A 17071-nucleotide genomic window follows, 5' to 3' on the forward strand; every position below is an offset into this window, starting at 1 on the left:
CATAATCTGCTGAAATATAAATTGTACCTTACAAATAGATGTGTATAACCGTGCGTGTTTGGGGAGAGAGGAAGGGTGAAATTTGCGTGTGTGCTTGGGAGGGTGTGAGAGTGCGTGAAAATAAATAGTTGGGTTATGCGTCTATATAGATAACACATCTCCATGGTCATTACGCTGGTGCCAATTTTGCACATGTCTGGCCGGGTAGGTACACAACTACATAACAACGTATACCAGGCAAATAACGATGGGCGCGAGGGCGCGCGCATACATCTACTGTACACGGTCGTTTTAGATGATATTTGCATATGCAAAGCTGAGATCCTGAGCACAAAGAAGGCAGCCCCATTGAAAGCAGTGGGGGTTTTTTAGTTTCATGTAAATTCGCTTCGTGGGGATTCTGGGCTAAATATGCCTTGTGGGGGCCATCACAGTTAGGCACCTCTCTCCTTCCTGTCCTCGCCTCTACTTGATCTTGGTGGTTTGTTGGGTTGTGTGTTTTTTCTTTAATGTGATGTGGAAATAAAGCATATCTCAGGACTGCCTGTTTTCTCACTGATCCTTTTACTAATCCCTTGGTTAATTGGGAGAAAGACCTAGGAACTGTGTCCAGTTGCTGTCTTAAGAGCACGGTCGGTTTCAGTCTGAGGACATCCTTGGGCAATATTCTAATGGTCAGGGGTCCCTTTACCTAAGCGCCGGGCAGGCTCTATAAATCCGTCAGGCAGAGATAGTTGCTCTCTACCTCCCTCGTCCTTTCCTCTTCCACCAGCACCCTTCCAAAAAAAAAAAAAAATGGTAACAGAAAAGAAACATCTTTATAATTGACATTTGACATGCTGTTTGGATTAGGCTGTGGTAGACCAAGCACAGATTTCCCTCTGATGGAAACATTTATCATCCTGATTGCTCTGGAGTGGCAGGTGGTGTTATCAATTACCTCTTCTTACCAATAATAATATTAATCTAGCAATATCTGCGCTCAAGTGCCGGCGGATTTGCCAGCCGTTCTTTAAAGAGCGTCGCAGACGCGCGCGCGCGGGCGCGCGTGTTTTTTTGGGGGGTGTGAGGGGTGGGGAGCAAATTGAAACTTCCAAGTTTTCCAAAGGAAAACTAGGGGAGGGGAGATGGGGATTCAGGGTGGGCTGGAGGAATGGCTCAAGCTGGAGGCTGAGGTTGCGATCCTCTTACATCCTTTACCCGGGAGTAAATCCCATTGAGCTCAATGGGGTGTGCTTCTGAGCAGACATGAATTAGAGGATTCTGTTAGAGGGGAACGAAAAGATAATGAACATTAAACTCCGTATAATGGACGCCCACACACACAAACCTGCAATCAGGAAATTTATTCTCTCTTTTTAGCATGTACCCGGAAAGTGTGAGCTCCACCTTCTCTGCACGTGAGTCTCTCTTTGAAGGTTTTCTCGGATTTGCGAGCCCCTGTCCGGAGTTATATAGATATGCATATACACACGGGAGATTAAACTCTTTACCCTTTTCCCTCTTGAGAAATCAATCTTGCAGATCAGATTCCTCTGCCACCCCTTCCCCACCAACCACCCCACTTCTCAAGGATACGAGTGAAAGGAAGCCTGCATAATTGTGTGTCCCATTAATGTTATAACAAAATACAGTACTAATTGGAAAAATATTATTATCAAGCAGACAAAATGATTGCGTGCCTTCCTTTCAGATGAAAACACCATTGCGGAGGGAAGGGCAATTAACAAATTAGATTTAATTACAGGGGGAGGGGGGAAAGCAAGTTGGTGTTTGATTATGCCCCCCCGCTCCACGCACCACCCACTATTATGTATTAAAATATTATAAGGTTTCTGTACTACCAGTAGGGCGAGGAGTAAAATGGCTGGAATTGTATCCACACGTTCTTGATTTTTGGATTTATAGGTTATTATTATTTTAATATCTCGACGCTTGTGCTGTAATCCACACATAGATCAGTTAACCTGCTATCTAAAGTGCCTCTGTATATCGCCCCACGTTTTACTTCCTTTATTTCGGCTTGAAGGTTTTAGGATAGGGCTACAGAAAACTTTCCTAGAGAGAGAAAGTGTTTGTAGGGAGAGTAGAATTGGTGCGGTTTCGATTGTTCACATCCTGGTTGTTTCTCCCTTAAACTACAGCCCTCAGGGAGAAAGCGGAATCTCCAGAACTGGGAGCCACCGGATTTGACAAATGTCGGTCCTCTCTCCGCCGGATCGGGGAAAAGATTTTGGGGTGGGGGGTGGCAGCGCGCAAGCAGGTGTGAAGTAAAGAGGATGAGCGACCCTTCCATTAAAGGCTTTCCTCTGGTGACCCACTTCCACACAGGCAGAGGAGAAGTGTTGGTATTCTTTTGCCTTTAAAGCAAGAACTTTCAGAAGTCCTTCGACTCCCAGAATACACACACACACACGCCCCTACCTATCTCCCCAGGCCCGCATTAAATAACCAACAACAACGTGTGTGTGCTTAAAACAAAACCGGGAAAGATGTGAGATGCAGTGCTATGCAAATACCGGAGATACAAATCTGGTAACGATGCCTTCTTAAGGCCGGCTGGTCATTAAACATCCCTAAGTGGCTCTTTCCCCCCCCTTTTCGTTTCCCCCTTAGAGATCCTTTCCCATCCCACAAAATCTCTCGTAGTGTATGTGTTGGGGATTTTCAAGAAGCGAAAGTAAGCTTTTAGACAACTCTCATTCATGGTATATTTTTAAGAAGAATATTTTATTTGAATCCACGTACAAAAACCATGGTTTGGGATGGTGAGCAAGCTTCCGGGAAATTGCTTTGCAGGTGACGACCGGATTGAAACTGAAATTATATTTATATAGGCAGATATAGCTATCTAAATCTGATCGGGTGAAGATGCTTTAGGTACATTTCCTTGGAAGGCACAGAAGATCCCTAGGCAGGCGCGAACTGGAAACCGAGCTCCCTCGGATCCAGCGGGCGTTTACTTTCAAGTAAATGTGCTTAGGATCTCAGCCAAACTAAATAACTGGCCTTTTGCACTTCTGAAGAAATGCCAACACGCCAAAAAGAAAAGGGAGATCTCGGACCCGCCTGGGTTTTAATTCCCGGCCGGAAGGTTTCTATAGCAGCAGTCGCTGCCGGTCCCCTGGACCTATTCCTTTCTGCCCCACTTTTGCACATACGCAGGGGGTCCTGAAAAGGAGCCTACTTGTGGGGAAAATGTTCACACAACCCCCAGCAAACTCCGATTCTCGCCGAGCTGCATCTCTCGTCCTTTCTCGTCTCCCCCTCCCCTCCCCAGTTCTCTGCTGGCAGAGGACCCAGCCGAGCCGGCAAAACTTCCCAGCTGCCTTGAACCACTCCAAGTCTTCCTGGAGAGAAGTCAGAAAGGCAAACGAGGGAGAGGAGGAGGAGGAAGGCAAGGGAGAAAATAAATAAATAAGAGAAACTCAAAACAAATAGCAAGAAAAAGTAAATAAAAGTCTCACGTTCACAGCATGTATGCATCGCATTCGAAACACTTGGAATAGGGGGAGAATTAGCAGAAAATGCTCTCTGGGTTTGCTTTCGTGGTGTATAAAGTCTCGATCCAGGTGTAGGGTTGTTTGGGGGATATCTATTCGTTTAGCCCTTTCCGGGTTTTGTTTTGTTTTTAGTTCAAAAACTTCGACTATTAAAAACGATGCGAAAAGGCGTAGTTTTAGTGTTTTAGAGGGGGAGAGAATGAGAAAAAAAATCAGATTGCCGGGAGAGATTGAGAAAAGAAATTAAATCAGATTGCCGGGATTGTCTAAACTTTTTGTTTTGTTTTGTTTCGCAACAAACGGAACAGAAAGGGAAGGGAAGCCGGCGCAACGGAGGAGAAGCGCTCGGTAGGAACGGCGCTGGTTCCGCTGAACGCAGCGTGGAAAAGTTTCCCTAACAAGCGCCGTTTCCCCAAGAGAAGCCGAGCTGTGGATGTCCTTAAAGGCTGAGGATGGAGGGATTACGTGAAAGGAGGGGGCCTAATGCAAGAGAGAGGGGGGAGGAAGTGGAGGAAAGCCCTTTCCCCCAAATCCCCCGCGCCTCTCCTTTCCCCCGTTTCCGCAAGGTGGGCGCCTGCAAGCCCGAGACCAAAGACTTTGCCGGAGGTGATACGGAGCCCGAAAGCAGCAGCAGCAGCGAAATCTAGCTGGGATAGCAAAACTTGGGTGGGGGGGAGGAGAGAGAGAGTCAGTCAGTGGGGGGAAATGGAGAAGAAAACAAAAAGAAAGGATGGCAGGAGGTTGATGCAAAGGTTGGAGGAGGCGAGTAGGTCCGTGGGACATCCTAGCGGTGGGCGCCGTCGTGGGAAGTCTTTCCTGCCCAACTTGTGGCTGAGTTTCACATTTCGGGGTGGATCCGGAGCGGAGCGCCCAGCCCCACGCCCCCCACCCCCGGTCTTGAAGCAGGACTGGAGTTGAGAAACTGGGAGGAAATCCCAGGAGAGAATCGAGGGGGGGGGAGAGAGAGGGGATTCCTCTCTCTTGGGGAAAACAAAAGAGAAGAAGAGAGGGAGTCTGGCGGGGGGGGGGGGGGAGAAGCCACCGGTGTGGACAAGTGTTTGCTGCGCGAGAGGCGCCCTCGGTGGCGTCCGGGAGCTGCTCGTCCGGCGTCGGCGGCGAGGGGGCAGCAGCAGGAAGGAGGAGGAGGCGGAGCCCCGCCGCCGCCGTTGCCGCTGCCCAACTTGAAAGTTTCTCTCCGCCGCAACCCGCGACGCCCTGGCGGCGCGCAGTCCTCCTTCTCCCGCGCAGGGGGAGGCATCGATTGGCGAGCGCCGGGTGCCAAGGCAGGCTGCCGCCCAATCGAGGAAAGTGCGAGAGGAGGAGGAGGAGGAGGAGGAAGAGGCGGGGGAGGCGGCCAGGGAATACCCACCTCCCCCGCGGCAGCCCAACCCTCGCTCCCCCTCCCAAGCCTCGCTGGGGGTCGCCGGTGGTGGGTTTTCCCCACCTTCCCCCCACCACACACCTCCCCCCTTGCCGGCGACCAAGGATTTTGTCTCTCTCTCTCTCTCTCTTTGCAAACAAAACCGAGATCCTTTGGCACCGAGGGCGCAGCGACTCGGGAGAAGGGAGACGGGAGAAAGTGGGGAGGAGGAGGAGGAGCGGCGGCGGCGGCGCCCCCAAAGAGCGGGGAAGTCACACCGCAACCTGTGCCGGAGCCGGAGAGACAGGAGAGAACAGAAAACTTCCGAGCACCGGACAACAGGAAGTGGCCACCGGCGGCGATCTTCCAGCAAAGGAGGCACCGGCCGTGCGGCTCTTGTCGGTCGGCGCGAGAGAAGAAGAGAGAGAAGCTGCAAGACAAAGAAGGAGGGGGAGAGAAGGCGAGAGGTGAAAGACAAAACTCCCCAGCCCCGAGCTCGACCCCCTCCCCGATCTCCAAACAACGCCCCCCCTCCCCAGAGAAGCCGAAGTCAGCGCAGGCGGCCAGCGATCGCAGGAGGGAAGGCGACGCAGGACGAGGCAGCGAAGAGCAGAAAACAAACAGGCAAAAGTTGCTAGCGCTCTCCGTTTTGTTTCCTCCTCTTTTCTTTTCTTTTTTATAAAAAGAATCTCTCGACAAAAAGACGTTAGCCAGGCGCCGCAGCAGGAAGAAGAAAGAAACTTAAGGGCGATGCAGACTAACTTCTGGGTAAAGAGGAACCTGGAAAAAAGACACAGAGTGGTGTAATTTTGTTTGAAAGGAAGGGGCGGAAAAGCCGCGAGAGAACATGCCCTCCCCGCAGCCGGGAAGCCGGGGCACCTATGTGGTGTAAAGTGAATGCACACGCCGAGAGAGAGAGAGCCCCGTGCGGGGTGCGCGCTGCGCTGCTGCTGCTGCCGCCGCCGCTGCCCGTGTCCCCGCTTGCCGCCGCCGCCGCTACCTCTGCAGTCGGTGCCTCTCGCAGGAGGCGCTGCTGGTGCCGGGCAGACGCATCCTTGGGCGGACTGAGGCGGCTAATTGCTGAGCGCCCTCCCTCATTTACATATGCAGCCCGAGCCCACTGGAGCCGGGCCAATCCGCGCTCGCCCCCGGCATCATTAATCGCCATGCATTATTCACAATCATAATTACTGAGCCCCGTGCGCGAGGCGCGCAGCCGGCCGCGCACCCAGCACAGACCCGCGGAGCCCCCGCCCGGCTCAGCCGCCGCCGCCGCTACTTGCTCGGGCGCTTCTTGAGTTTGTCGCCGGGAAGGGGGGAGTTGCTGCTGCTGCTGCTCTTAATTGATCGGCGCCGAAATCCGGAGGAAGGGGTGGCCCGCCCGACGCCGACGCCAACTCGACTTTCCCCTCGCCACCAAGTCCTCCTCCTCCTCCTCCTCCCCCCACCTACCTAATCGCCCCTCCACCACCCCCTCCCGCCCCCCAACCACCACCCCAGCGCTCCACCTCTCGCCGATGTCTCTGCAAAAAGCAGGCACCAGAAGACGCCTCAGTTAGCAGCATGTCTCGGCGAAAGCAAGCCAAGCCCCAGCATCTCAGATCGGACGAGGAGCTGCAAGCCGAGGTGCTTTCGGAGCAGGGTAAGCCAGAGGGCGCAGCAGCCCCGGGGCTGGGGAGGGCTGGAGCGCTTCATGATCCTGGGCTTTCTTCTGGGAGAGCTCAGCCTAGAAAGGATCCCGCCGCCCGCCCCCCTCCTTGGGAAGCGCGAGGCGGCGGAAAGTGCAGTCGGCGTCGGGCAGGAAAGTTCAGCCGCTCGGCCCAAGTTTCTTCCGGCTTCCCTCCCTCCGCCTCCACCTTGCCGAGCTTCCCTCCCTTCCCGCGAAGCCCGGGCTGGCCCTGTTGCGTGCGCCCGGCCGCTTGAATTATGGCTGGGCTTCGGAGGGAGACACTTCGGCGGGGGGGGGGGGACAAGCGGGCAGAGTCCCCCACGCCCAGCCCAGGCTCGCCGCCTCTCCCCATCGGGGTTCACGATGGGGAGTTTGGGACGGAAGAAACCCAGCCGCTTTCTCCAAAGCGGAAAGTTCATAAGAGCTTTCTTCACCCCGTTTTGACCAAGCCGCCGAGGCTGCAAACTACAGACTTTGGGCTCCGCTGGTGTAACCGCCCGGAAGCGGCCCTGACGGCGGCGGCGGCAGCTGTCGCGTCCCCCTTGGCAACAAATAAACCCCACGAGGCCTCTGTGTGTGGATGGAGGGGGAGGGGGGAACAACCCCATGTCTCTTCCCCCCCCCCGGTCCTAACGGTGTTTTACTCTGAAGTAAGCCCCTCAGTTCCCCCCCCCCCGGCCCTTGGGAACTGGTGGGCGAGAGGGGGCTTCGTGGAGGCCCCCGAGGCTCCTCCCTCCGACGCCCAGAGTAGGTGGCCAGGCCGAGGGCTTGGGAGAAGAAGATCGCTATCTGCGCCTATGACTTCCTGCGGCTTCCTTCAAAGGAGCAGGCCGAGGCGAGAGGGGCGGGTGGTGGTGGTGGTGGTTCCTTTCTGGAGAGGGTCAAAGGGAGAAGATGTCTCTCCTGGGCGTGAGGGAGGCAGGCCTGAGGCCTGAGGTGGAGAAGTTGCCTGCCCTCAGGGCCAGAGCTTAGGTCTCTACTCCCGCCTTCCCTTCCCATCTCTATTGCCATGAAGATGTCCATGGCGTCGAGGTTGGAGTAGGAATTGCCATCTTCTTTCCCCCCCTCCTCACAAGGTTGAAAAAGGGGTTTCTTTGGGTGCCAAAGGGCGCACTCAGCCTTGCCCAAAGTGCTAGTGAAACAAGGAGCCTCCGATTTCCAAATCTCTGTGGTCTGCAGCTGCTCAAACTTATTTTCTTGAGCTGTCATTTCCGAACGTGTTACGATCACTTTCTAACTATATTCACCGTGTGGCACTTAAAAAAAAATGCCACTTTTTTTCTTCTGGAGGGGAAGACAAAATCCACTAGGAAGTTTTTCATCCTTTCCCTCATAAAGTTATATCCAGCGTAATCGGGGAAAATCGTGGTTGGAAATAAATTTCTTCCCCTCCCTGCAGATCAATAATTACTTCATCCAGCCTTCTTCCTTTTTATTTTGCCCAAGAAAAAAACACAACATCTTGGAAAAGGAGTTTGTTCTGAGGGGCAACAAAGGATTTTCCACTATTTTAAATAAACTTTGCAGCCTTGAAGCTTAGGGCAGTGTGGCTTGGTTTCGTAAGCATATGCTAGATTGCCAAATGCTCAGGGCTCCCATTCCTATCATCTCCTTTTCCTAAAAGGACTCCAAAAACAGAAGTGGAAGGGGTTGGCGGCTGCAGCTAGTAATGTGAAAAGCTTCTTGGGTAATGGCAATAATGGATAGGCAGCGAAACAAGTTCCCTGGGTCACAGCAGAAGTATAAAATTACACATTTCTTGTTTTGTTATTAACACTTCCTTTGGTTTCAAAATACTTCAATGCAGGCAAATCAGCATTTCTTTAATAAAGATACATCATTGTTATTTAAATCTGTAGTGGTTTGGGAGGGTCCTTGGTTTAAGAATTTAGACAACACTGAATATTTTAAAAAGTTAACGAGGGGAAAAAAGTGCCTCATTATGGTACTTCTGGTGAGTTAATAAATTGAAGAAAATTGTTCAGCTTGGAGGGTTTTTCTTTTGGGAGGGGGGTGTTGCTTAGCATCTCTTATCTATGTAGCCATGTCACCCAAGATTAGAACAGGAGATATGCTAAAAAGAAACGCTTGCATATGGTGTGTAGATTAAGAACAAAGAATCTTTTTGTCATGGAAATGTTTTTTTCTCTTTTTTTTCTTTTTTGGGGTTTTGTTTTGTTTACTTCATCACATAGAATTTCTCACACTTGGTTTGTTTTGTATTGCCCTCAATGACTACATGATCAAATGAATGGATTTATTTCTGCCGAATGAGAAAGACAGTCTTTCCATCAAAAGGACTACATTGCATCCCAGTGAGGAATTTTAAAAGCGTTATTATTGTGGTCCTTGAATAGCTCAAAATCGGCTTTCACAGCAGCCCTTAAAACGCAACAATGTAAATACTTCTCTGGTTTAGAATGTTGTAATCAGAATGTTCTATGTCCCTTTTTAATATATCTTAATTCATAGAGTAAAACATTATTGTAAGGGATTAGTAAGGAGCTGAAGTAGTCCTGCTTGCATGTTGCACTTTCATTTTCAGAAACTTGAATATAGGGAGGTATATAAACTGCTGTATGTTTAGGAACATGAGTTTGGTGCTCATCATTTACACATTTTTTACAATTAAGTATTTTTTTCTCTTTAAAGGCTCATAAGAGTTCAAACCTATCTTATAAAGTCAGCTCTCATCATTGTAGTTTACAGTTAAAGTCAAGGCATTGCCACAGTTCCTGGCTCCTGTTTTGCAACAGGCCAAAAACTAGCTCTCACCATTTATAGCACGCAAAAAGAACACTTGCAGCATTCCCCCCCCCCCCCAAAAAATACTCTATAATCTAAATATATTTCAACCTTCATTCTCATTAGTATTTTTAACTACTTAGTCTTTTATATAACATAACTGCTTAATCTGCTGCTAAGTCTATAAAGCTTGCCTGAATCATATATGTGTATGTGTGTATATATACACATACACACACATACACATACAGAGAATCACATTTAATGTTGCATTTGAAGACTACTTTCATTAAGGAAAGCTATTAAGGGTTAATCCTCCTTTTTTCTAGCAGATATTATGTTACACAGTAGCAAAAAGAAACCTGACAGTTTGACAGAGTGGAAGATAAACATTAGGCCATATTTAAAGTTATACGAAGGCCAGTCAATTTAGGTGGCAGTGTTACAATAGGAAGTTTTAGCAATACAATAAATAATTGTTGAAGTCAGCTTGAACTACAGTGCAGTGCAACTTTATTTCACGAAGCAGAGCCTTCTCAGAAGTATGGAAACCACTCAGAATATCGCAAAGTGATATTTTGAAACGTTTGTTGTGGGAAAGATAGTTTGGGCAATTTGGAGAACGAATGCTTGCATGCAGCGATTAATTAGAATCTGTATAGCGGTTTATGCTGACAAGTAGTGAATGAAAGGTATTTATGCACTAAACGTTTTAAAGGGTGCCATATTGAAAGAAATGGTCATTATAAAGAGTAGCACAATAACTGAAGGAGTTGTTATAAAACCCAATATGGTGAATTTGCTGTTCTCTATGCTGAATGAGTTTAATCTCAAATATCAGGAGACTTTACATCCCCAGTTAAATGATTATCTCTAAATCAACAGATTACTAGCATTACAGAACAGTCTTGTTTTGTTACAGCAAATGGGAATGTTGCACACACTTTAACCCAAATGCAGTGACAATGTTGAAGAGGGGGGAACCCTAAGCGTATTCTAGTGGATGATAACTGATCAGAGATGGCCTTAAAAATAATTATTAGAAGAAATTTCGAGAATGTATTTTGTACCTTTTAAGGTAACAGTAATTATTGCTTAGCTTACGTTTATTAGGAACCAACTCTTACAGTAATGTTACATGGCTAACAAAAATACATTTGTATTGTGCTATTTATATATATTTGTCATACATTGATATTATTGCTCTTGGAATTCTGCTCATAATTTTGATACATTTGAAATAGATATAGTAATATATATGTCCAGACAGACAGATATAGGCATACCTTTAGTAATATAAATATTTTGGCTCACTTCAGTACTGTATTAGACATTTAGGGTTGTTGTTTCTTCCTGCCCTCAGTTCATTGTAATATAGCCAGTTATTTTGTAGATGTGGGTCTGTAGCATACTTGCTAATGCCCATTAAAATTATGTAGATAAAGAAGTGTGGGTATTACGTTATACTGTTCTGTAACATGTAATACTCTTAAGAGCATTAGAAGTAACAGTAAGCCCTGAATTAAATATGAAATTGTGTGACTTTTTCCAAGCTTTCTACTTCAAATAATAATTAGGTCATTGGTTTGTTTGTTTTCCAGTTTAAAAATAAGCCTTTACAAGATTTGCTGATTAACTGTTGGCATGAGGAAGGACAATTAACTTATTTTGCTTGTACTTGTAGGCTTATAGATGGCTGCATTATAATAATTTCATTCCTATTTTATATCTATTCAAAGACCCCTCCAAAAGCATGGTTTAATAGCAGAAATTAATTTTACTAGTTTATTATTTTAGTATGCAAATGATAAAAGCAGACTAAAAAGTCTCAAATTCTTTTGTGCTATTAATCCCAGATATGCCTCCTTAAGGAGGCAGTGAAACATATGCCTTTCATGAATAAGAAACATTTAATTTTATTTCAAAAATCATTACAATCAGCTCTGTGCAATTAATATAAGCTGGATGTTCATATTTGAATGCTGATCACTTTTCTAGCCAAAATGTTGTTTTTTTAAGGATCATATATATTCTTAAAGCAGCTACTTATAGTTTCTTAACACACTAGTATTCTGAAATTCGAATCAGCCTAAATAAAATTGTGCGCGTCTTCCATTTAAACATAGGATTTTAAGATTTGGTTTGTTAACTGAATGCCAAAGCCAGACTAGCATGTCTAGTAAGCATTTAAAAAAAAAAAATAAGGGCAGGATCCATTCAGCTTTGGATAATAAAACAGATGTGCTAGGATGTTGAATAGTTTCTGTCATATTTTGAACTATATATAATAGGAAGTGAAAAATTGAAAACACTGAAATGATACATTTTAGGTGCAAAATAACACAGCAAGCTTTTACAAATAGTAAAGGTTTAGTTAAAAATAGCTCCAAGAGTAAGCAATAGATAGATTCAAAATTATTCTCACCTAATAGTGCGAAATGTCTGCTGCAGTTACATTTTTATATGAATCATTTCACTTCTTTTACTTTACTTTACTTTAAATATTTGTATTCAATAAGTAGTTTGGATGGAGTTTTTGAGAGTGATTTCTAGGAAAATGAGCTTAAGCAGTGGAAAGGAAACGAGCTGTGCATACATAGTCTCCTCCTAAACTTGTTTGAGAGTAGACCAGTTGAGACCCATGGGGTTTTTTTTTAATCATAGAGCAAGTGCTGGATGGTTGCCAAAGGCAGTGACAAGTCATGTCACACAAGTACCGTAGAAAATATAAAATATCAATGGTTCTTTTTGTAAAATAAAAATACTTCATCATCAAAGAATACCATACTGGGTGATTCTTTTGTCTAATCATGAATGAACATGGCAGCAATACCTAAGCAGAACTCAAAGGCAGTTCTTGTAAAAAAGTTTTGACTGCTGAGCTAAGGATAGAACAATATGCACTGATGAAAGACAATAGGAGGTCTGCCTATTTTGCAAAGGAATGCTTTCCTCCTCCTTGTGTTGAAGATGTAGATATGTTATGTTTAGCATTCGAGACCACCCCCATTTTCTGTTTTCCGTGCTTTGGTGCTGAGTGTATTGCAGAGTCTTTTTTTGTTTGTTGTCGGTGAAAAGGTGGGATTGCGTGGAGTGCCAGCAAGCTTTCCGATGGACTCTCCCTGAGGGTGGGTAGTTAGAAGTGCTTTGACAAGGTTTGCTGATTTAACCTTTGCCTGCTTTGCCCTGCCAGGGGTGGCCACTAGATGTCAAGCTCATAATACAATTAGTACATCTGTGCAGTTGACCTTGGCAGCGCGGCTTACCACATGTTCTGTTAAGTGTTAACACCGACTCTGAGTGTTAACTAGAGATCCGTCTGAGTTTTTGCTACATTCTGTGCAGCTTATCAAATGCCCCATCTAGTTCGACACAAGTGTTTACAGTTCTAAAGAAGTGGGGGGGGGGGTGAGCCTTGTTTTATGTAGCTTTGAATTCCTTAATTAACCTTGCCAGAGCTGATGCAGTTTTATTTTGCTTAATCGAAGCGACTTTGTTGGTCATCCATCTCACTTTCTATGCATATTAATGTTTCACAAGGATGATGGCAACTGACCCAATTGGTTTGTTAGTGGTTATATTACTTTATTTATATAGAATAGTTATCTGTGGAGAGCTAGATCGGTGAGATACCGTTATATTTCAAGGCTGGAGTTCAGGCCTGATATTGCAACCATGCACTTATGCAAATAGCTACGATGCTGTCAGCGTAGCAGGAGTAGATATGTTTCTACAGAAGGTTCTATGTTATCAAACTGGTATTCCGTTTCTCGTGCTCTCCAACTTGTAAGCGTCAAAATGGGTTAGATGTTAGCTTTTGCTTTGTGAACAGTATCTGAAGCTGGAAAGTCGCATTAAAAAGTGATCTCTCACATTTTTTAGACTCCTGTTATGCAGTATTTAATAATTCGTCACTTGATACACATCAGCAATTAAACCTTAATGTTGTATTAGCTCTTAATAAAAGTTTGTGTCACCTGTGTTTGGGTACTGGAAACACGAGCTAGCTCGCAACGAATTACAAATCCTGGTAAAACTGAATACGTGCAGTATTTAAACTTCGCCAGATCATTGTGCATCATTGCTTTCCAAAATACACTTCTAAAAATACACTAACATTTTAATATATGATACTTACAGTTTTGCAGTTAGTCAAAACAAAATGTAAGGTGTTTGCTGTGTATATGTGCAAAGAAGTGCCCTAGCCTAGTGGCTGGCTGGATGTTGCATTTGTTTTAAGCAGAAAGCAGTTAGTGACTGTGCCACAGGTGGCTGTTAAATAGTGAAATTTAGGCCACTGAATAGATCAAAATAAGTATACCGGGTCAACGCAAAGTTTTGCATAGCAATAGTGCCCTCCACTGTTCACATTCATATTATCAGTTTATGTGGCCTGTGGAAAAAGGGTAGAAATTTTTCTATTGAGTGTGGAATTTCTTCTACGTTGTTAAACACAGTAGGGGTCTCTATTTGTCTCCTCCTGTTTCACAGCTTGGGATCAGTATGTGATAATTCATCTTTCTTTATGGGATTCAAAGCTATCATAAAAAGAGTTAAAAAGAATTAATTTGAGAGAAAATAAAAGTTATTTTTTAATGTGATGTTTATTTTAAGAGATAACATAGCTAAAGCGAAAGAGTAGTATTAATTATCTATAGTGAATGAATGATATTAGATGTTGATAGCTGTTCAGTTAAGGAACATGCACATTAAAAGATAACTGAGCATTTATACTGACACAAAATAGATTTTGATAAGTAAAGTTATGTTTGAAAACACTGCGGAAAAATACTTTGTCATTCCGACAATCTGAATGTGTACAACCTGCCGGTCTTTATTTGAGTAGCCATTGAGAATCAGAAAGTTTAATTAGTTGGAAACTGGCTAATGTCCATAGTTTAAGGTATATCATACTTGCATGAACCTGTTTTCCGTTTTAAAGCTTTTATTTCCATTGTATCTTCAAGTTTGCTAGTAAGGATTTTTTCCTTTGGGGGGAAATGAGTATTTCAAAATTAATGTAAGATTTTTCATCATTTGTATGCTGAATGGATTCACTTTGTTACAATTCATTTATCACTTTGAATAGTGTAGAAATAATGCATAGTGAATTGAACTTAAATTATCCTCTGAGTAGACTCACTGAGATCGGTGGGTCTTAAGTTAGACATGACCAACTTAAGTCTCATTGATTGTGAAGCATCTCCTCCATGCATTACCATTTTTGAATCCACCCCAATGTTTCTGTAGTTCCTTGGTTTACAACCAACAGCAGGTGAATAAGTCATGTAAAGCATATTAATGACAACAGTAAAAATATTTATCATACTACAATAACAAATTACCCTGTTGATAACCAATGCCCATTGTGAAATTGACAGAAAAGTTTAAGATGCCGTGGGAAGCAAAATTAGCATTAAGAACAGGATTTCCTCAGAGAATACTATTTTAAATTGTACGTAAATTGTCATGGTCTGTGTAAATGATAATTGTAAAGGGTCTTGTTTGCAAAATTAGAATACGGAGACAAAGCTTACTCAGAGTAGAATAGTTTTCTGTGCCATTTATTTGAGGAAATACAGGAACATAAGCCGGACGGCCATTCATGCCTGTTCACATAAAAATATTTGAGAGCAGGTAGGGGAATAAGAAAAAGCAAAGTTGGCTCTTGAGGGTTAGAGAGCGTCGTCCTCAAAATTCAAACACTGCATGGCCAGTAGCGGCAAGTAAAAGCGGGTGTGACATTTGTTTTAGTACTACCCCCTGCAAATAGTGCATATTTTAGGATTTTGGTTCTTCTTTATTCTTAACATGTAGGATTCTTCCTTAATAATGGGAAGGCATACAGTCCCTGTTGCATTTCTGTTAGGCCCTTCTGATTCTAATGGAGAACTTGTACTACTTGCAAACTGCACAAATACAGCTTGCTCTAGTAGATGCTGGGACATGGTGTGCTAAACCTCTTTGTACACAGGGGGAAATATGCCAAAATTGGGGGCATATTGGCTCCCCCCTCTTCCTCCCTCCTTTGCTCCATCTCTCATCTCCCTCTCTGCAGAGATGTATATGTTTCATATAGGAATGAATTGCTTTGTACCTAAACGTTTGACCCTTAAAGGCAATTTGGTAGCTACTTATAGTAGTATTGCTCCATGCAGGTAACTGGAATTACTGGAGTACCAGTTTTCACTGACATTCCCTGTCTAGAACCCAGTCCACAATCCAGGCACACCTTAGATTCTCATTGGCTTTAATCCAAATATTTTGACTGAACTATGGCTGTGGATTTGGATGCGTATGACATGAATACAGATATATTCTCTCCACATCAACTCGTTGAATCTCTCACATAGACCGAACCCAAACTAGTTTACAATCAGAATGTAAGAAACTTTCTCAGAATAAGCTAATAAAAAATTGGAGATGAAATAGTGCACTGTAAATTAACAGGTAATTTCAAAAGTATATTCCTGTTAATAGAAATAGACATCTTTTTGGCTTTTTTTAAATAAAAAGATAAGGTTGTGAGTACTGAATATGATCAGAGTTTAAACTTGTCCCAGAGAGACATGTGTAAGCAGCATTTGAATGTTTAAGGCAAAAACTGTTGTTATGGGCTATTTCCATCAAAGACATGAGCAAATTCTTTTTAAAATTGATGGGAAAGGCTGGCTCCATGGGGATTTTGATTTGAATAATCAAAAAGCAGGAGAGAAAATTAATAACAAACTGCATCACTGTGTATTACATTATTGCACTCTTTTATTTCTTGTTATAAATTTTCAGAAGCCTCAATATGCCCTGTTCTTTTCTTTTGTACAATTCTTTTTTGCAGATGATTGTTTCAGTGTAAAACAGTATTTATAGGTACGTCTCAGTGGATTGACTAAAGATACGTACTTTTAGATGATCGTGAAATTCGTTGGAATGTGCAGAGTAAACTGCATATTATGATTCTAAACCTTTAATGAAAGTGAATTCTGTTAACCTTTTGTGGAACGTAAGTAGGGAATCCTTAGAATCATCTAATTTCTATAAACTGTCTGTGCTCCGAAATCGATGCACCTTTCCTGTTAGTGAGTTATTTTGAATATTTCCAGTATCAAGAGCTTACTTCAGATGAAACTTTAATAAAATTTTTTTGAAAGTTATGATGATTTTTAGAAGTATTGTAAAAGCAGTTTTTAAAAAATATCAGTTTCATTATCTCTCATTTTAAATAGGCTGGAAGAAGCATCTCTCATGTTGGTGCCAGTAGACTAGAAATTAAAAGGTAAATACAGTCTCAGTAATAAGAGCACCACATGGAATTTAGTTTTCCATTCATTTCCTATTACCTAAGTGATTGGGTCAAAGGTAATCTGGAGAAATAATTGTAAAGTATCAGAATATGGATTTTAATTTTGGAAAGAAAAATAATACTTTCTCAGACTTCTGAAAATATTATTTTATCGCATTGGTAAAATACTATTTTATCACATTGATATACTATTCCTCCACAAAGCTTAGGGATGTGTGCCTATTCCAATTTATCCTCAACAACCCTGTGAGGTAAGTTAGACTGAGGGAGAAAGAGTGACTTGTTGAAAGCTACCTTCTGTTCCGCTTTATGGCGGAGCAGAATTTATGTTTACACCTCCCTCATCCAACTCCGGTACTCTAAACCACTTTGGCTCTTTCAAAAATGGCCATATGAATTAGTTGCAACATTCTCCTTTAAACACTATCTGTACTTCAACCCTAAACACATATACTGGGAACTTACTCCGGTATGCATATGTCTAACATAATATA

The 17071-nt window shown here is 43.8% G+C and overlaps 1 protein-coding gene across 3 annotated transcripts in view; it reads left to right on the plus strand.

The window, feature by feature from the left end:
- Positions 1-6301: 6301 nt before the first annotated feature.
- The window catches only part of SALL3 (spalt like transcription factor 3), a 25169-nt gene continuing 14399 nt past the window's right edge, over positions 6302-17071 (plus strand). For all 3 annotated transcript variants that reach the window (XM_077933209.1, XM_028737500.2, XM_028737501.2), the window contains exon 1: positions 6302-6505. In XM_077933209.1, coding sequence (XP_077789335.1) covers positions 6427-6505 — 79 coding nt within the window. In that variant the 5' untranslated portion in view covers positions 6302-6426. The remainder of the gene's footprint in view (positions 6506-17071) is intronic.

Source organism: Podarcis muralis, chromosome 8 (assembly GCF_964188315.1).
Source record: "Podarcis muralis chromosome 8, rPodMur119.hap1.1, whole genome shotgun sequence".
Taxonomy (NCBI): Eukaryota; Metazoa; Chordata; class Lepidosauria; order Squamata; family Lacertidae; genus Podarcis; species Podarcis muralis.